This window comes from Dermochelys coriacea, chromosome 2, assembly GCF_009764565.3.
Source record: "Dermochelys coriacea isolate rDerCor1 chromosome 2, rDerCor1.pri.v4, whole genome shotgun sequence".
NCBI lineage: Eukaryota > Metazoa > Chordata > Testudines > Dermochelyidae > Dermochelys > Dermochelys coriacea.
In genome coordinates this window covers 41,514,847-41,536,390 of record NC_050069.1, presented here as the reverse complement: position 1 = coordinate 41,536,390, position 21,544 = coordinate 41,514,847, and the positions used below count along the sequence as shown (strand labels likewise).

The 21,544-nt window shown below is 41.7% G+C and overlaps 1 protein-coding gene across 8 annotated transcripts in view; it reads left to right on the top strand.

Moving 5' to 3' along the window:
• The window catches only part of POP1 (POP1 homolog, ribonuclease P/MRP subunit), a 48,216-nt gene extending 27,818 nt beyond the window's left edge, over window positions 1-20,398 (top strand). For all 8 annotated transcript variants that reach the window (XM_038390198.2, XM_038390197.2, XM_038390193.2 and 5 more), the window contains 5 exons: window positions 11,135-11,250; window positions 12,973-13,164; window positions 14,155-14,309; window positions 15,273-15,569; window positions 16,522-20,398. In XM_038390198.2, coding sequence (XP_038246126.1) covers window positions 11,135-11,250; window positions 12,973-13,164; window positions 14,155-14,309; window positions 15,273-15,569; window positions 16,522-17,173 — 1,412 coding nt within the window. In that variant the 3' untranslated portion in view covers window positions 17,174-20,398. The remainder of the gene's footprint in view (window positions 1-11,134; window positions 11,251-12,972; window positions 13,165-14,154; window positions 14,310-15,272; window positions 15,570-16,521) is intronic.
• The last annotated feature ends 1,146 nt before the right edge of the window (window positions 20,399-21,544 follow it).

Here is a 21,544-nt window from a genome sequence, read left to right as displayed (position 1 = left end):
GCTGGGTGTGCTTCTACACTCAGGTGCATTTTGAACCATATATTTATAAGTGACTGCCTGTTGGATGGCACATTTAGAAACATTTTCCATGGATGCACAGTGCATGCACCAATCCTCTGGTATTTCTTGCATCCAACATTCAATCCTGTCCAGTGCTGTCTTTCGGTGGTTTTCATGGAGTTACTGTTATATCTGTCAATCACTTGGATTACAGAATTAGCTTTGTCAAATCTTTTTAGGACTTGCCTCAACTATTCAGCAGCCAGTTCATTAAATGTGTGGAATTTGTCTCCAGCCATCATTTCTTTGACAGCCCTGGTATTTCTGATGTACGCTGTCGTGTCTTTGTTGTATGCTCTTAGGTCATGAATTCTTTCTGCTTGAGCTTCCAGCGGATGCCCTAATTCACCTTTCTCTGTTCTTCTCATTGTTCCATCATCATGGAAGAGGGACATAGGCACAGGTCCTATTGGGTGGCTAAGAACAGTTGCCATTGAGACGACATGTCTGCCCTTCCCTAAGAATAGGGCTCTGCAGAAAACAGTTTCTGGACTGATGGCTGTTCTGATTGTCCCTCTCTTGCCAGAGTTAAGTTTGATGGTCTTGGCCGTACCAGCAAATGTTTTGATGCTAGATTTCTTGACGGGGCTGAAGAATTGTCACCAGAATCAAGCATATCTCTCACAAATCTCTCCATTTGTTCTTTACCAAATCTGCTATTTTCAGTAGAGACTCTTGTACATCTGACATATCCATAGTGATGATCTACAAGACCTCTGGCTGTGCTTCAGGGTCATATGTGTTTGTCCTGTTGGTTGGTAAGAGCTGTAATATGCTGTTCGTTCCTCTTTCTTTCAGAGGCAAGAACTTGTTTGTGGACTCCGTCTTCACTACTTCTTGTTAGGCCACTTTTCTCCTCATTGCTTTTGCATATTCATAATGTGAAGCTGTGTATTGTCATTTCTAACACTAATACTGACTTGTGCATATGTGTCACTGAATTAAAAAGCTAGTTTCTAGAATATTTCAAAGGCTTGTACTGCATTTATAGGCAATTACCAATTTTAAAACCTTTTTCCACACAAACTAGATGCTACATTGTATGTACAAAATCTTACACATGGAGAAACTCTACCTTAGGAATTCACATACATTATCTCTTCGCTATAGAGTACAACTGTGCACATGCAAACTACTATTGTGCAAACCTTCAATGAGAGACCGATCTAGACAGCAAATTTCAATTGAAAACTATAACTAAAACTTGAGGTATTTTTTCACATTGCATATTCTGACTTGTTAAACATTTCATGTTAGTATGCTGAAAAATGTTGAGATTTCCATTTTTGCCACATGCTAAAGAGCTTCATCATTTCTGAAAAAAAAAAATACCCATGAAAACAGATTAAAAAATCTTTTAGTATATGGTTGGTTTATAACTTTGACCAGTAAACACCACGTTAAGGTGCTGAAATTAACTTAAACAGTAAAAACTGTAGTTAGTCATGTTTGCAGTGTTTCTAAAACTGTGCAAGAAATGAAACTTTCTTATTTTGGGTACTATCGTTTCACCTCTCCTACAGGCTTATGGCATCACTGGACAGCTCTGTGTCATAACTCATCTACATGTACATAAAATAAGCTTTAAAATGAGATGTGATGTAGTGGGCACAAGGTGAGTGCATTAAATTCCAAAAATATGGCCCTTTATGAAGAAGTGCTGCATGCCCATACATACCTCAACAGTGGGCAACAGAAATGTGCTTCTGCCCATCTCAACAGAAGCAACCCATGAAAAGCCCCAGTTCTATTATAATTTTATTACTGGTGAAGCAGTGAGCCCTTTTCAGCTAACCCCATTGTGGAACATCCTGTGCTAAAGGTGTTTTTAAGTGTTCCCAGAGCAACATTCACAATTTGGAGCATGTAGTACTTTTTTAACACTTTTCCTTCCAGGACTTGGCAATGCTGAGTATAAAGCTGTGACCTTTTAATATAGGTCAAAGTTACAAATGCCCCACAATCATATGCATTTTCTCATTCTATAACTTAGAATCCTAAGTAAACCATAATTGTCTAATACAAGTCCTAGAACCACATAGGTAAGAGCAAATCTGTGTCTCAGTCCTGATCTTTATATTACCACCAGATATTTTTAACTTTTTGGATTTGACAAACCCTTCCTTGTTTAGGGAATATTATGGTGGTATTGATTTGTGCTGATAATGGCACCTGGTGTCACCTTAACAGTAAGGAAACACTTGCTTTACTTCTTGCATGCGTTTTGTCTTCTCTTGGAAACTCCAGCCCCAATGGAGGAGATATTTGTAAGTGCTTGAAATGATATCCTGACAGAAGTCATGTTTGGTTTTTAGTCTTGGATCCTCTTGGATCACAGGGCTGATCTTGTATGAAGATCTTATTCACGTGTTTAGCAAGTCTTTGAATTCATAAAGACTCTGCAGTCTCTCCAAGGTAAATTGTGTAAATAAGTAGCATTTCTTGTCTTAGGGTATGTCCACACTATGAAATTAGATCGAATTTATAGAAGTCGGTTTTGTAGAAAGCGTTTTTATACAGTCGATTGTGTGTGTCCCCACACAAATGCTCTAACCGCATGTAGTCGGAGTGTGTCCACAGTACTGGGGCAGCTGTCGACTTCCGGAGAGTTGCACTGTGGGTAGCGTTCCCGCGGTCTCCGCTGCCCATTTGAATTCTGGGTAGAAATCCCAGTGCCTGATGGAGCTAAAACACTGTTGCAGGTGGTTCTGGGTACATATCGTCAGGCCCCCCCTTCCCTCCCTCCTTCCTTGAAAGCAAGGGCAGACAATCGCTTTGCACCTTTTTTCTTGTTACCTGTGCAGATACCATACCACGGCAAGCATGGAGCTCGCTCAGCTAACCGTCACCCTATGTCTTCTGGATGCTGGCAGATGCAGTACTGCATTGCTACACAGCAGCAGTTTTTATTGCCTTTTGGCAGCAGACAATGCAGTATGACTGGTAGCCGTCATTGATGTAGTCCTGGATGCTCTTTTAACAGATCTCGACGAGGTTAGGGGCATCTGGGCAAACATGGGAGTGACTCAGCCAGGTTATTTCCCTTTTAAGTTTCGTCTCATGGCGATTGAGTCCTACTGGCAGTGCACTATCTTTTAATCAGCAGCCAGCAGAAGATGATGACCAGCAGTCATACTACACCATCTTCTGCCGAGCACCAGGAGATGATGATGGCTATCGATCGTACTGCACAGTCTGCCAGCAAGATGTATAAAGATAGATGAAGTGGCTCAAAACAAGAAATAGATCAGATTTGTTTTGTATTCATTTTCTCCTCCCTCCCACTGTGAAATCAATGGCCTGCTAAACCCAGTTTTGAGTTCTATCCTTGAGGTGGCCATTCAGTATCTCGCAAAGCCACACCTTTTGTTGATTTTAATTCCCTGTAAGCCTTGTCGTCAGTCGCCCCTCCCTCCGTCAGGGCAACGGCAGACAATCGTTCCGCGCCTTTTTTCTGTGCAGACGCCATACCACAGCAAGCATGGAACCCGCTCAGATCACTTTTGGCAATTAGGAGCACATTAAACACCACGTGCATTATCCAGCAGTATATGCAGCACCAGAACCTGGCAAAGCGAAACCGGGCGAGTAGGTGAGGTCAGCGTGGTGACGAGAGTGATGAGGACATAGACACGGACTTCTCTCAAAGCATTGGCCCTGGCAATGTGGGCATCGTGTTGCTAATGGGGCAGGTTCATGCGGTGGAATGCCGATTCTGGGCTCGGGAAACAAGCACAGACTGGTGGGACTGCATAGTGTTGCAGGTCTGGGACAATTCCCAGTGGCTGCGAAAGTTTCGAATGCGTAAGGGCACTTTCATGGAACTTTGTGATTTGCTTTTCCCTGCCCTGAGGTGTAATAATACCAAGATCAGAGCAGCCCTCACAGTTGAGAAGCGAGTGGCAATAGCACTGTGGAAGCTTGCAACGTCAGACAGCTACCGGTCAGTCGGGAATCAATTTGGAGTGGGCAAATCTACTTGCATCACAGCAGCCCCCACAGTAGCCAACGCAATCAAAGATCTGCTGATATCAAGGGTAGTGACCCTGGGAAATGTGCAGGTCATAGTGGATGGCTTTGCTGCACTGGGATTCCCAAACTGTGATGGGGCCATAGACGGAACCCATATCCCTATCTTGGCACCGGAGCACCAAGCTGGCAAGTACATAAATTTCAAGGGGTACTTTTTCAATAGTGCTGCAAGCACTGGTGGATCACAAGGGACGTTTCACCAACATCAACGTGGGATGTCTGGGAAAGGTATATGACGCTCGCATCTTCAGGAACTCTGGTCTGTTTCAAAAGCTGCAGGAAGGGACTTTCTTCCCAGACCAGAAAATAACCATTGGGGATGTTGGAAATGCCTATAGTTATCCTTGGGACCCAGCCTACCCCTTAATGCCATGGCTCATGAAGCCATACACAGGCAGCCTGGAGAGTAGTCAGGAGCTGTTCAACTACAGGCTGAGCAAGTGCAGAATGGTGGTAGAATATGCATTTGGATGTTTAAAAGCACGCTGGTGCAGTTTACTGACTTGGTTAGAACTCGGCGAAACCAATATTCCCACTGTTATTACTGCTTGCTGTGCGCATCACAATATCTGTGAGAGTAAGGGGGAGACGTTTATGGCGGGGTCAGAGGTTGGGGCAAATCGCCTGGCTTCTGGTTACGCACAGCCAGACACCAGGTTGGTTAGAAGAGCACAGGAGGGCGCTGTGCGCATCAGAGAAGGTTTGAAAACCAGTTTCATGACTGGCCAGGCTACAGTGTGAAAGTTCTGTTTGTTTCTCCTTGATGGAAACCCCCTACTCCTTGGTTCGCTCTACTTCCCTGAAAGCTAACCACCCTCCTCTCCTCCCTTCGATCACCGCTTGCAGAGGCAATAAAGTCATTGTTGCTTCACATACATGCATTCTTTATGAATTCATCACACAAATAGGGGGATAACTACCAAGGTAGCCCAGGAGGGGTGGTGGAGGAGGGAAGGACGAGGCCACACAGCACTTGAAAAGTTTAAAACTTATTGAATGCCAGCCTTCTGTTGCTTGGGCAATCCTCTGGGGTGGAGTGCCTGGGTGGCCGGAGGCCCCCTCACCGCATTCTTGGGCATCTGAAACTTGGGGAGGCGGGTGGTTGGTTACCCAGGGGCTGTAGCAGCAGTCTGTGCTCCTGCTGCCTTTCCTGTAGCTCAACCATACCCTGGAGCATATTAGTTTGATCCTCCAGCAGCCTCAGCATTGAATCCTGCCTCCTCTCATCATGCTGCCACCACCTTTCAGCTTCAGCCTTCTCTTCAGCCTGCCACGTCTCCTCCTGGTCATTTTGTGCTTTCCTGCACTTTGATATTGTCTGCCTCCTTGCATTCGTCTGTGCTCTGTCAGTGTGGGAGGACAGCATGAGCTCGGAGAACGTTTCATCCTGAGTGCGTTTTTTTCCGCCTTCTAATCTTCGCTAGCCTCTGGGAAGGAGAAGATCCTGTGATCCTTGAAACACATGCAGCTGGTGGAGGGGGGGGGGGGGGAAAAAAGGGACAGTGGTATTTAAAAAGACACATTTTATAGAACAATGGGTACACTCTTTCACAGTAAACCTTACTGTTAATATTATATACATAGCACATGTGCTTTCGTTACAAGGTCACATTTTGCCTCCCCCAGCACGTGGCTAGTCCCTCCAGCCTCCTCTCTCCCCGTGGCTAACAGCGGGGAACATTTCTGTTCAGCCACAGGCAAACAGCCCAGCAGGAATGGGCACCTCTGAATGTCCCCTTAAGAAAAGCACCCTATTCAACCAGGTGACCATGAATGATATCACTCTCCTGAGGATAACACAGAGAGATAAAGAACGGATGTTGTTTGAACGCCAGCAAACATACCCTGCAATGGTTTGTTCTACAATGATTCCCGAGTATGTGCTACTGGCCTGGAGTGGTAAAGTGTCCTGCCATGGTGGATGGAATAAGGTTGCCCTCCCCAGAAACCTTTTGCAAAGGCTTTGGGAGTACATCCAGGAGAGCCGCGAATGCCAGGGCAAATTAATCATTAAACATGCTTGCTTTTAAACCATGTATAGTATTTTAAAAGGTACACTCACCAGAGGTCCCTTCTCCGCCTGGTGGGTCCGGGAGGCAGCCTTGGGTGGGTTCAGGGGATACTGGCTCCAGGTCTAGGGTGAGAAACAGTTCCTGGCTGTCGGGGAAAACCGGTTTCTCCGCTTGCTTGCTGTGAGCTATCTACAACCTCATCATCATCTTTCTCGTCCCCAAAACCTGCTTCCATGTTGCCTCCATCTCCATTGAAGGAGTCAAACAACGTGGCTGGGGTAGTGGTGGCTGAACCCCCTAAAATGGCATGCAGCTCATCATAGAAGCAGCATGTTTTGGGCTCTGACCCGGAGCGACCGTTCGCCTTTCTGGTTTTCTGGTAGGCTTGCCTCAGCTCCTTAAGTTTCACGCGGCACTGCTTCGGGTCCCTGTTATGGCCTCTGTCCTTCATGCCCTGGGAGATTTTGACAAATGTTTTGGCATTTCGAAAACTGGAACAAAGTTCTGATAGCACGGATTCCTCTCCCCATACAGCGATCAGATCCCGTACCTCCCGTTTGGTCCATGCTGGAGCTCTTTTGCGATTCTGGGACTCCATCATGATCATCTCTGCTGATGAGCTCTGCATGGTCACCTACAGCTTGCCATGCTGGCCAAACAGGAAATTGAAATTCAAAAGTTCACGGGCCTTTTCCTGTCTACCTGGCCAGTGCATCTGAGTTGAGAGTGCTGTCTAGAGCCGTCACCATGGAGCACTCTGAGATAGCTCACGGAGGCCAATACTGTCTAATTGTGTCCCAGTAAGGCCGATTTCAGCTCTAATCCCCTTGTCGGGGGTGGAGTAAAGAAATCGATTTTAAGAGCCCTTTAAGTTGAAAAAAATGGCTTCGTCATGTGGACGGGTGCAGGGTTAAATCGATTTTAACGCTGCTAAATTTTACCTCAACTCCTAGTGTAGACCAGGGCTTAGCCTTTATTTGTGGATGAATGTGTTGTGTTATGAAGTGAGTCTGGTGTATGTCTGTCCATTTATTCGTCAACAAAATGTGTTTTGAATAGCTCTTGATTAGTTCTTTCCTGTAGGTTATATGTGTGACCACACCAAGAATAACTTGAACCTTTCAAAATTACCTGTGTTTAGATATCAGAGTAGCAGCCATGTTAGTCTGTATTCGCAAAAAGAAAAGGAGTACTTGTGGCACCTTAGAGACTAACAAATTTATTAGAGCATAAGCTTTCGTGAGCTACAGCTCACTTCATCGGATGCATTTGGTGGGGAAAAAAAAATAAAACAAAACACCAAATGCATCCGATGAAGTGAGCTGTAGCTCACGAAAGCTTATGCTCTAATAAATTTGTTAGTCTCTAAGGTGCCACAAGTATTCCTGTGTTTAGATACTTTCCTTCCTGTAGAGGTGACTTCTGCCACCATTCCAATAAAAGGAGAGGACCCAAAGGGATGGACTCCAGGGAAGTCTAGGTTTGTTGAGTGGGTGCTATCCTGTACCTCATTAAATGGATTCCTAGGTTCCTTTTAAAATTCTGTTTGTTTCTTCTAGTAGCAGTCATTGCCCTGTAGTAGATATTGAAGAGAGCCACAGAATGTGGTACCTTTTCCCCCAGGCCAACCCCAAGTCTCCTGGTTTACCATCTCTGCTTGCCCAAGAAGCACAACTGCTGACCAGATTGTTCTTGAAACTTGACTTCCTGTGAAATACATCAATTTAAGCCTATTCTAAAGGTTTTGATTTGACTGAAATGTGTTGTATTCTGCACATACATTTTTACCAGAAGGACTTAGCTTTTGAACTGTTGGTCCCTAGTAAATGTGAAATCTTTTCTCCCTTCAGTTGTTTCCTTTGCTGACTGACTTTGGCTAGCACCACAACTCTTTGTTATAAAACTAAATTAAGTTTAATATACCCACACACATCCGTAAAAATGCTAATTATATTAAAGGAAATCATTTTTTCCTATATCTCCTGTCTACTGACTTTCTTAGGACAAGGACAATGTCTTGTGCTCTTATATAGTGTTGAGCACATTGCTGAAGACTTAAGATTGGATTTTCATAAGGGACCAGGTGCCACTGAATTGAGGGTGCACAGTGCTTTACAAGAACATAATTTAAGACATGGACCTTTCGTCTTTGACCTTACAAACTCTAGACAAAACCGCAAGGAGAGCCCTTCAGGAGACGGTTGTTATAAAGAGGTCATTGCTGAGGAGACTTAGGTTTGGGATATTTGACAGACAAATGGGATTCTTCCAAACATAGGGAACAATGAGAGAGTCTGCACAAAGCCAGGAGCAGAAAGAGGTGTGGGACAGTGAGGAGAAGATTGGAAGGCCTGTAGGGAGGGAGTAGAGGGAATTAAAATTCTAGACATAGGCAGAAGCAGTGATAGCTCTCTGAAAATGACATGAGAAACTTTAACTTCTTGTAGAATATAGAAAGTTGTGAAGAGTGTCAAGGGAGGGGCATGGATGTAACTGCAACTCTGATGCCTTTAACGGCGCAATTAAAGAGGAGAGGCCAAAGAAGAGAAAGTTACATTAGTGGAGCAAAGGGGTGATCTGGACACATTTGGATAATACAGAGAGAGGCAGATTATAGAGAGACTGGATGTGAAGGGAAACAGTCTGCTTATTCTTGTATGCAGTGGTATAGCCATGTCAGTTCCAGGATATTGGAGAGACAAGGGTGAGGTAATATCTTTTATTGGACCAATTTCTGTTGGAAGAGAGACAAGATTTATGGCTTATTACAATGGTGTAATTCACTAAACCCCCTTTTTGGCCTCTGACTTGGGCCACTTCACTTGAATGGTCCCTTTGTGCTCTAATTACTTATGTGAAACCAGGGGCTCTCAACCTTTTTCTTTCTGAGGCTCCCCAACATGCTATTTTAAAAACTCCATGGCCCTACCTGTGCCACAACAAATGTTTTCTGCATATAAGTCAAGGCTGGTGTTAAGGGGTATCAAGCAGGGCAATTGCCTGGGGCTCCATGCCACAGGAGCCCACGTGAAGCTAAGTTGCTCAGGCTTCTGCTTCGGCCATGGACAGCAGGGCTCAGGGCCACGGGATTCAGCCCTGCACAGCAGGGCTTAGGCTTTCTGTTCTGGGCCCCAGTGGGTCTAACACTGGTCCTGTTTGGCGGACCCCCTGAAACCTGCTTGCGGCCCCCCATGGGGCCCTGGACCCCTCGTTTAGCACTGTGGTTCTCAACCATCTGTTCAATCTTGTATTTAGTTGCTTATCTTTGTGTCATTCTTATGTGATCATAGTTGAATACCATTCCTATTTCAGCATCAGCACAGGTGGAAGAAATAAATGAATGTTACTAAAATTATTTGAAAAAGCATTTTTACATCTAGAACAGAATCCTCTAGATTTATGCTTTCAAGTTTAAGGAATCGTAACTTCTAGAAGATCTAATCCATTATTTTTTGTCTGTCTTCTGTGATTATATGACAACCTAACTTCAGGGGTGCTTTGGAGGTATCCTCTTGATAACTATAGGTATTCAAGGGACACTGTCAAGTTGAAAAAAAAAATCACATTTTATCTGAGAATTTAACTCCTGTAGTTACACGTAGTACCTTTTAAAATGACTATAGCCGAAAAGTAAAGGTTTTTAATTGTGTGCATCTGACAGCATTTTGTGTATAGGCAGTGCTACAGTTTTCTTCTAAATAGTCAGTTTCTCCCTTACCGAAAAGGTGCTTGTAAGTATGAATAGCAGGAAATCATTAACATTTGAAGAATTTTCTTCAAAAATTGAGTGTATTCTATCAGAATTTTTTAAACTAAGCAATTTAAAAAGGTTCATGTTGAATGCTCCTTTAACTGATCTTCATCTTAAGATATGGTGCCGTAGATAGAAAACCTAGAGCAGTGGTCTGCTTTGTTTGTCAGAGAACAATTGATAGCCTTACTGTATTGAGACCATCTTGTTTTGATAGGATAATACTGGTGCACAGATTGCAATGTATTTAACAATAATAGCAGCACTTGTACATTGCTTTTCCTCTGTAGACCTCAAGGTGCTTTAGAAAGGTGCATAAACATTATCCCCATTTTGCAGATGGGAGTAACTGAAACATAAAGTTGAGTGAGTTGCCCAAGGTGTCAGTTAGTCAATGGCAGAGCTAAAAATACTACATTTGTTTCTGGTGGCACCCACAACTATTTAGACACTGGAAAACCTGGAAAAGGCACAGTCCTTGCCCCTATGAGCCCTAAAAAGATAGGCTGAGGGGCGCATGGGAACAACAAATTAAGTGGTCAGGTGGTGGTAGACTTGGTACTGATAACTTTAAAATGTGTTATTAAAATATTATCAAGATAATCTCCAGCTATCATACAAATTTGCTGACGTGGGACACATAGCAGCTTGTAGGCATCATGGTAACATTGCTTCTGCCGATTTCCCAAATCCAGTAAATTTCAGCCTTTTTCACTTAATGGATGATTCCACAAACCAATTATAAAGAGCCACAGGTTATATACTACAGATCTGTGGGATTCATTTTGCCAAACCTGGCAACATATACTTACTAATTCATGCTATGAAACTGCTTTTGATGAGACCACTTGTTCAGTCCTCTAAAATGGTTTCTCAGACAAACTACAAACCCATTTAAAAATCGGCAATATAGCTAAAATACTTAAGGGTTTGTTTACAAAGGGATGAAAGTTCATTCCCATTAACTAAAGGTGTGACTTTAAAATGGATTAGTTAAACTGCATTAAACCTCTGTGTGGATGCATTCAGAATTAAAGTGGCCTTAGGACTTGACTGTGGGGCTGTGAAATGCCACACACACCAAAGTGCTGTGCTGTAACTGCCCCATGTGGATGCTGTTGTCACAAACTAAAAGGTATTGGAAGATTTGATTTTTCATATTAATATGTCCATTTCCATAGCTATAGTCTGTCCAATTATTTTGCTCACATTGTCTATTCCCTTTATGTAGCTTAAGTTGAGAAATGTAGGTTTTGTATGAAGGTTCTCTCTCTTACAGATAATGAGAAAGTTAGGCAGCTGCTTCTGGAAGGTGTGCCTGTGGAATGTGCTCACAGCTTTATCTGGGACCAGACTATCTGTAAGAACGTTACTGAAAATAAAATCCCAGAGCAGGTAACTAACAGCATGGATTACTCTAAAGAAACTATGGGTTAACATTTTATTGCCCTCCCCTACAATCCATATAGTGAAGTTTAAAAATCAACCTTCCTGAAATTCACAAAGCAACAACTTCCTAATTTAATAGTGTGTTGTTACTGAGATGAAGAGTTTGTTCTTTAGTTCACTGGAGTCGTCATATCCAGTTTTCTTGCACAACCATTACAGTAATGCTTTTTCATTACTTACTTTGTGCTTTGAAATATAGTTTTGCTGGCTTGTGTTTAGGATAAAATAATTCAATATCTTGGTTTTTCTAAAAACTTTGGGTGAGAAGCCTTACTCTTGCTCTGATGCCTTTACACTAGGTAAAAGGGCCAGATGCTCTAAAAGCCTCAGATCTCGTTGGGTGAGGATTCCCAGGGTGCAGGAACTAAGGAAGATAGCTCTAAGGCTGCCTTCCAAGGCTTTGCCTCTCAAACCCTGGAGTAGGGGCATTCTGGAGACTGGAGGGTTGTGCCTGAAGCAGGGTTGCAACACATAGTGCTGTGGAGATTCTGGGCAGTGCTGTAACCTGCAGGCAGCTGGGGATAGGCTGCCATAACTTAGGCTCTCGCTCCAGGGGCTGTAGAACAGCCTAGGATCTGGAGGGGAAAAAAGGTGGCTTAAAGTCACATTAGCTCCCACTCTCTCTGGGCTGCAAGTTCTGGACTCCTCTTTTTGAAATGGGAAAATATTTGACTAATTTCTGTATGAGTTGGCAACATATTCCTTCAGATGACTACCTTTGTGTAAATAATCAAAGCTCTTCTAAAGCATGACCTGTGTAGCCAAATAGAAATAACTGCGTACAGGCAAAACAGAATGATAACCATTATGAACCTGGTGACATTCTGCATGCTGCCATAAACTCGAGTGCTAACTACTCTGTTGACATTTCCTTTCTGCTTTAATAGCTCTACAGATTGTAGCCTTACATGTTTTTGAAAAGGGCTTAAGTATACCTTTTAGGTCCTTGACCTAAGCAAGAGGTTATAGCAAGAGATGATTGAGAATTCCTGGGTACCATTTTGATTTACATTTATGCCACGGCTGTGAAATTGGTTATAAAGCAATGCTTGGAACCAAAGATTCCTTTTTCTTTTAGCTACTGAATCCTAAAAATGATGCAACTTAGCTATTGCTCAGTATAGTGAGTGAGAAATTGTCTGAAAGCAGCTAGTCTGGTACACAGCAAAAATTTAAACACTCGTGGGAAGAGCCCTTAAAAATTAAATTATGGTACAGTATTTCTCTCCCTCAGGCAAACTGTCTGGTAGTCAGATTTTCACAACTTGTTTACTAATGTTTTTTTTCCAGAAGTCGGTATTTCTACTTAGTTACCTTCAGTTTCAGTACCTGCTCTGCAATACAGTAGTGTGAAGCATTGATGTGAAAATCCTGTGCTGCTTTTTTTTTTTTTGGATGCTGAGATTAACACTTGCTCCCAGGAGCATCCTAAATTTGTTGTTTTATGAACTGTTTTTATCAATAGGTGAAGACAGATTCAAATGTACATAGAATAACCTGTGCGGAATTCAGATTACCTACTTTCACTGCTTATAATAAGGAAATCACTCTGTGTGTGTGTGTGTGTGTGTGTGTGTGTGTGTGAGAGAGTAACTGTAATAACTTTTTGAAAAAAGAAAAATGGGTACTAAATTGAGCATTTTTCCAACTGCTTTTATCCCATCTCAGGATTTAAACCATATGAGAGGTGAACTATTGGTACCTGGCTCACAGCTTGACTTGGGTCCTCGTGAATCCAAGATTCCTATTCTCTTGGTTCAACAGCCAGGGAAAGTGGCTGGTGAAGATCGACCAGGATGGGGAAGTGGCTGGGATATCTATCTGCCAAAGGGCTGGGGCATGGCTTTCTGGATTCCTTTTGTAAGTGGCTTTCATTACAAATTGCAGGCAAATATGACAGGTTATAAGTTCATTTACTCTGATACGTACATATTGGGGAAAACTTGTCCTTGTGCAACCCACTTACAACTACTTGGTCAAAATGTCAGTTTAAAGAGAGCAGATAAATATTGTCATGAAAGTGAGTTGGTGTGTGTTTAAAAATATTGAAAACAACCTATCATTGTGTCCACTTCGGTTATTGCACCAATAATGGATGTTTGACAGCATGAAATGAGGCTTTATATGGGGGCAGAGTGAGTAGGCCAGTGTTGCTTTATAGTTTTTCAGCTATCGTGTTTCTAAGTGTATGTTTATTTCTTTAAAAGATACAATAAATCCAAAATCTTAAAGGTTTTTTAAATTTTAATTTAAATTTTAAAAGAGTATTCTGAGAGTTTGCAAAGGTTCTTATTTGGCACTTACTGCCATCCTTATAGCCTAGCCCTTGGTCGACCTCACCAGCATACTGCCAGCTGAGGGTCTTCCTGAACACAATTGGCGATATCTGATTTCATGGGACCTGAAAAAGGAGAGCAAAGTTTAAATTGTGCTGAATGCTCTTACCTTGCTGTTTGGAACATTTTGCTCTTAAATTTAAAGAGGATGATTTATTATGCTTGTCTGCAGTTTGCTATATAGTTTTGTGCATATGGATGGAACAGTTTGTGATATTTTGTATAATAAAAGGTAAATGAACAGCTTTGCAGAGATATAACATTTGTGCCAATACTTGTAGTAAGAATTTTTGAAATCATTCTCTAGATTTGTTGATGTTTTTGAGAATTAAACTAATAAAGCATAATTAGCATTTTGTTCAAATGAGTCTTTAGAATGTGATATCCATACTTTTAATCACATCTACAAAACTAAAGTGATAGAAGCTCAGTACTCTGAGAGTAGCGCCTAAGGGATTCTACAAGATGCTTCAGTTAGGAGCATTAGAAAAATACTAATGTTATTACCTTACAGATATATAGAGGTGCACGAGTAGGTGGCTTGCAAGAGGGTTTGAAACATTCCGAATATAAAAGAACACCTCACATTCCAAATGATTTCCCAGACTGTCCTGCTGGAATCCAGTTTGCCAAAGAACTAGAAAACATTCTTCTTGAAAAATTCAAGAGGTGAAGTTAATTTCTCCATGATTGATTGATTGATTGATTTTTGATTTGCCACTTTAATCAAAACTTGATATGCCGTAAAATTATCTGTTGCTCAGTTCAGTTTCTAGACTTGCGATTTGTGGTGGGGTGGTGTTTAGTATTTTAAATCCCAATATAATAAGAAACAAAAATCCATGTTATGTAGACTAAGTGCTCTCCCCTAAGTGTTTTAGTTAGTTTTATGCACCTATTCCCAGAGTTCTGTTCAGAAAAAAGCTGTAATATAATTGTGCATAATACAACAAAGTAAATAAAGCCGTACATTTCAAGTTCCATTAGCAACTTGTAAGAGAAAACTAGTGTCTGCCAAATGGAGAAGGATACAATTGGTGACAAGACATTTTGATATCATCTATTAAAGAGGGTGCAAGAAACTATAGAGTACAAAATTAAACTAATTAAAGCACTTGATTATAGTTATTTTCCCAAGTAAATGAACGCTTTATTCTAATTCTTTGCCTCGAAATGTGGTACAAGCAGAAGTACTCTCTGGGCAAATAAGTGTCAGATGTTTTGCCTGCTGCCGGGGGCAAGAGGCTATGGAGAAGATTGAGTAACATCAGTCACAACAGCGCCAACAAAGTAGACCTCTTACAATGCAGAACCCTTGCACTCCAGAAGTACAGACACATGGCAGTTTTTTATGGAAGTCAAATTTCCAGAGATTCAGAATTCCTGCTTAACAAGATTAAAGAGTTAACTGCCCATCTTTAAAGTACAAGGAAAAAGATGCTTAGTTATTTGGTAAACCGGGGCCCTGTCATGTAATTTTTTTCTAATTTGCAAGTTAGCTGAATAGATTATTCTCCTTTATCCGGTATTTCAACATCATAATTTTTCTTTATTCTTGAGGTGCACTAAAATGAACATTGTTTCATTGCTTCCAAGTTATGGGACATTTTTCTATTTCCTTCTTTCTCTTAGACGCCCACCTGCAAAAAGGGCAAACTATGTCAAACTTGGCACCCTGGCACCTTTCCTCTGTCCGTGGGGGCAACTAAACAGGGACTGGGAAGTAAGATATAAAGCTCAAGAAGAATCTGTGGTTACTTCATCTGCAGACAGTAAGAGCTGTGCAACTCAAAGGCAGGTTCCTTGTGAGCCCAAACCTGTACTGATTATAGAGGATTCTCAGGCTGGCATGATGGAAGAAATGACAGAGATTCAAAATTTATGCAAAGAAGATGGAGCTGCAACAAGTAGTGGCTTCTTTGTTCTCAGGTATGTAGGAGTGACTTATCAGTAAGTACTGTCCTGCATGCTTGTTAAGAGGGGATGACTAATTGGCAAGCCATGAGGACCCACCATCTAATTGAGTCCCCCGGCTCCCAGAGGGGATGGGAAGTGAATTCTGACCTGGTAGATCTCTATCTAGGTGGGAGGGTGAGATAAAAAGCCTTCTTGGGGGGGGAGAAAGAACCTGCTGTGATTGGAAGTAAGCTGTTCTCGTGCCCTTCCTGAATGGGGAGTCATTGACTGCAGTGGGGAGCCTCTTTTAGTAAACAGTTTGGGTTGGTACTTGCTTTGGAGGCAGGCAATATAGGGCCACGCCAGTGGGAAGGATATTTGAAGGGCCCAGAGAGCCATTGGTAGGGAGAAAGTGGCATATTTTATTAAAGAAATGTGTAAATGGTTAAAAAGAAAAGGAAACATGCACCTAAAAAAACTCCTATTTAAAAAGGATTAAAATTTAGTTTAATTTTTAAAGCTCCAGTTTAAAAATTCTATCACTCTTGATGCATTTACTTGTATTCCCATCTCTAATGCATGGATATGGACAGTTCCTCTCACTACTCATGTTTCTATAGAGTGAATTAAGATCTCGAACACTGATAAAGCCATGCTAGTGCACGTGAAGAGAAGTGCTTGGGTGTGGATGTTTCATTTTGCATAGCAGCATATGAAAATAGTGATAACACGGAAGAAATGCAAATCTGTCTTCAAACAAATTTGAAGCCAAAAGTGCTGTTAAAGTAACTGATTTTTAAAATGTATTGTGCCATTTTCAGCAAATAGTTCTATACCTGTGTGTTTGTGGGTTTTTTAAATTTTGAGAGCTTTACAAAGGCTGTCCAAGATAGTGGGGTTTTTTAAATTAATTTACAGTGATACTTCTGAGGTTTTTTTTTATTGTACTTGAGCATCACTAATGCATCTTTTAAACTTCAAACAGGAGCAGAAAACTATTAAAGCAGTTATCAGCCAAGTGCCAGCCTACTTGTGGAAAAGGTCAGAGGATACGCCCTGCTTCAAAACTTGGACAGAAGGAAATGACTGAAGATGCCCTCTTACCACTCTTTAAGTGTTACCCAAGGGTGCTGGTGTGGGTCAGCTTGTCTCTGGTAAGAAAGGGTAGCCCTGAATTACATACCATGATATGCATTCCAACACAGGAGGATTTTCTACAGCTTAACAAAGACCAGCTCTTCTATGGTCCTCAAGAGCCCAAACACAGTGACATATTCAAACACAAGATACTGAAACTAAAAGAGAGAAAAAAGAAAAAGAACAGGAAGGCTCTAGAAAGTGGTGCTTCTGATGCCCTGGAGGCAAAAGCAGTTAAGGAGCCTAAAGAACTAATACTTGGCTTATGGCCTGACCCTCTACCAGATGTTACTTCACACTGCTCTAGAATCCTTTTAGGTTTTGTCACTCAAGGGGATTTTTCATTAGCTGCTGGCTGTGGAGAAGGACTGGGATTTGTTAATTTGACAGGATTACTGCATATGTTATCCAGTCAACCAGCCGATAAAAAAGGGCTTGTTTTGTTAAGAACTCCAGCATCTCTACAGTACAGATTTGCTAGACTTAGTATTGAGGTATAAGCATCATACTTGTAATGAAATAGTGTACAGATATTACCAAAGAAATTATTCCTTCGTGTCTCGAGAAATGCCTGTGTACCCCATGTCTGTAATGGGCAGTTTATTTTCCATCAAACTAACCTGTTAATGAACTAAGCTGTTGATCATTTATAATGTTTGTATAGCTCAAACGTTTTTTCTTCTGAATGTCTATCAGTTTCTGTTTTAAAACATACGTTGGCTTTTGCATCCAGAAATACTTGCTTCCATTATGCTGATACTGTTTTTCTAAAGGGCATACTATTTTTTTGTTGTTGTTCCAATGCAGTTGAAGCCAATGATATCAAAGATCTTTTACTTTTACAGTGTTTCCACTTCAAAAGGCTTTGGTCATATGGCTGCTGGACTCTGATTACAGTTCATGCTTCTGGTAAATGCATGCCATCTGGGCCTATGTATATAGCAATCAGCTTTTCAGGGCCCATTCAATCTTGCAGCTGAACAGGTCTGACTGCTGCAGAGTAAAGTTCTGTAACCACCTCTAGCATAGACAGTGTAGATGACGTGTTTTCACTGAAACAATTCAGTACTTAAATGGAACATAAATAATGACTTTCTACGTTAAAGGCTGTGAAACACTGACTGCAGCATGTTAGTGCTTTGGATGATACTGGTTCCAACTTTTTTCTTTCTGGGTCAGTGTAAACTTATTAAACAGGTATTTTCTTTTCAGAATAAATATTTTTCATTACTATCAAGAAAAGTGGGTTTGGCCTACTGTGAAGAGAACTCCTTAAAAATAGGAATCTGAATCGCATCATTTAAAGGTGTGCTGAAATGCTTTAAATGAGAGTGTTACGATCCTGCACTTAGTGTTCAAGTAATGCAAATTAGCAGTTACCACACAAGAACCAGGGGTCACCCAATGAAATTAGTAGACAGCAGGTTTAAAAGAAACGTAAGGAAGCGTTTCTTCACACAACACACAGTCAACATGTGGCACTCTGTGCCAAGAGATATTGTGAAGGCCAAAAACATAACTGAGTTAAAAAAGAATTAGAGAAGTTCATTGAGGATAGATCCATTTATGACTAGTAACCAAAATGCTCAGGGACACAACCTCATGGTCTCTGGTGTCTCTAAATCTCTGACTGTGAGAAGCTGGGACTGGATGATGTGATGGATCACTCACTCAGAAGCATCTGGACACTCTTGGAAGACAGGACACTAGGCTAGATGGACCAGTGGTCTGACTTAGTATGCTCAAAGAGAATACATGGGTTACACTTAAAAATAAGTAAATATACTTTCAAACACGAGCTGAAAATCAGTTTTTACTCACCTGCCTAGAAAAGTTGTTTTTTTATTTAACTTTAACACCTTAAATAGTTGAAGAGCTGCTCTACGTGTAGGGGGTATCAGCTGTTGCAGGAGAGAAATAGAGCCCTGAACTCAACTCTTGGAAGTTAGTCTTCAGTTCTTTAGCCCCAATGACAGATAATAGTATCTTATACCTGTTTTCTTTTGCTAGTTTGGGATTTCTGATGGTTCCTTTTAATGTGAATTTAGTCTTTGTGCAATGTGCTGGAACCTGCAGTTGTGCATGGGAAGTTTGTAGTATGAGCATCACTACGTTCTTCAGCATTTTTGTATATAGAGAGAGAATTTTAAAGGCATTACAGTTCACCTTTAAAAATGACAGCCATTCTTGAGTTAAGGAGTTCTGATAATTGTAAAATAGACAATCATGTGGGAGTGTGCTAATAAAATTTGTAGATGACACAAAGATGAGAGGTACTGCCGATATGTAGGGCCATCCCTAGGGGGGAGCGGGGCCGCGGTGGAATAGTGCAAAGTGCAAGGTCATGCACTTGGGGACTAACAAAAATTTTTGCTATAAGCTGGGTATGTATCACTTGGGAACAACAGAAGAAAGAGACCTGAATGTATTGATTGATCACAGTATGACTATGAGCTGCCAGTGTGACGCAGCTGTGAAAAAGGCTAAGGGAATCCTAGAGTGCATCAGGAGAGAGATTTCAAGTAGAGATAGGAAAGTGGTGTTACCATTATACAAGGCCCTTGTGAGGCCTCATCTGGAATATTGTGCAAGTCTGGTCTTCTATGTTTCAGAAGGATTAATTCAAACTGGAACAAGTGCAGAGAAGGTCTAGTAGGATGATCAGAGGAATAGAGAACCTACCTTACAAGAGGAGACTTAAGGAGCTTCTTGTTTATCCTAACAAAAATAAGGCTGAGAGGAGAGCTGGCTGATCTCTCTAAATTTATCAGAGGGATGAACACCAGGGAGGGAGAAGAGATAAGTTAAGGGTCTGTTTCTGGCACCAGAACAAGTGGATATAAACTGGCCATCAATAAATTGAGGCTTGAAATCAGATGGAAAGCTTCTAACCATCAGAGGAAAGGAAGCACTGCTGTGCCAGACTTCATTGAGGCTTTTCACTCCCCTTGACTTCGGTACAGTCGGTCACTCTGGTATGGTTGTTCATGTCGGGTCCAACGCTACTTGTGATAGATTGTACCCCTATGCTTACCATTTTTATGATACATTTTGTACAAAGTATACCTTGTGATGTATCATTTGAAAACTCCTAATTCTCTGGTCGTTGTTCTGGTAAAATGTGTGTGGCAACATTGTATGTAAAGTTAAGATTCTACTGTGTGATGTTACTAAGGCATATTCCAACTCTGGGGAAGCAGCCCAAACCAGTTCCTCGGAGACAAAAAGATAAACTGATGCCTCGGCCAGGTGTCAACATAATCAGATGAACTATGACTTGGTTAAGTGGCCATATTTTGGCAGGAAGAAGTGTGTGAGTAAGAAATGTACATATTGGCAAAGAAACAGTTGGGAGTTCCCATTCCCCAGACTTTGTCACCTGAACCCCAGCTGAAGATAATCCTCAGAGGAGAGACAGGTATAAAAAAGAGAACACGCAACACAAATCATCTCTCCTTCATTCCTCTCTGCTCACTGCAGCTGCAACACCTGAAGAAACACTGAACTGGGGGAGGGGTCCTGGCTGGGAGGCTTTCATCCAGTAAGCACTGCAAAAAGCATGTGGTGAGAAAATGTTTTGCTCTGAATTCATTTAACTTGCTAAATTGGGTATTAGTTTGCATTTTTTTCTTTTCTTTGTAACCAACTCTGACTTTTATGCCTCATTACTTGTAATCACTTAAAAGGTTTATTTCTTTTATTAATAAACCTGTTTTACTGCTGTATCTAAACTGGTGTGTTTGGATTAGAGTGGTTGGGAATCTTCAGTTGAGATAACAGGGTTTATGCATATCATTTTTTATTAACGAAACGATGGACTTTCTTGCATTGCTCAGAAGGAGAGAGCTGGGCAGTACAAGTTGCACATTTCTGAGGGAGGGTCTGGGATTGGGAATTTGCTGGTGTCATTCTGTAATGTAATTCATGAGTGGCTAGCTATAACACTCCTACACTATAACTGGGAGTAATTTACATGCTAGAGGCTGTGTGTAAGCAGAACCAGGAGTGGTTGCTCTCACAGTGAAGAAGTGCAAAAGGCATCCCAAGTTGGAGGGAACACAGCTGTCAGTCTATCCAGGGTATTTATACCCTGGGTAATGTCACACCACTTCCAACACTGGCTTTCTCAGTACCGATGGTACTGCCTCCACCCAGCACTGCTTCCTGCCTCATTCTTGGCGACAGACGAGTCAAACCACCTACCTGTTCCTTCTGCTCTTGCTCTACCTTTATCACCAGGATCCCAAGGCTCCTGTGTAACTGAGTTGGGGTTGTCATCTTTTCATTCCCCATCATTCCATGAGAGCACTGAGGACTGCTAATGGACTGTTATGGTTCCCAAGTACCTTGACAACTAGTTACTGAGGGGAAGATCCAGAGAGGAATTTCTTATCCATGTCAGTACCATATTTTGCTTGCTTGACTGTCTGGGTCTCATTCTAAACAGGGAGTCAAAGTTGATTTTCTTTCAAAAAAAAAAAAAAAAAGTGGATTGGGGCCCTGTTAGATTCTGTGACATCAAGAGTGATCCCGCTGACCAACTGTTTTCATGCAAAGATGTTGAATTGTCTCAGTCTGCACTCTCAGCCTTCCATGATAATTCAAATGTGTTTGATCCCGTTGGGCCACATGTCCTATTCCTGAGGGAATTCTACACCAGAAAATTAAAAATTCTGCACCAAAAAATATAAAAATTTTGTGCACAATATTTTAAAATTCTCCACATTTTATTTGTCAATAAATAGATGTGGAGGCTCCAGTATGGCAGTGGGGAGCTCAGGCCACAGGCTACCTGGAGGTGGGAGATCACCCTGCAACTCTCCACCCCAAGACATGGACTCGATCATGAGGCTGCACCCAACCCTGACACA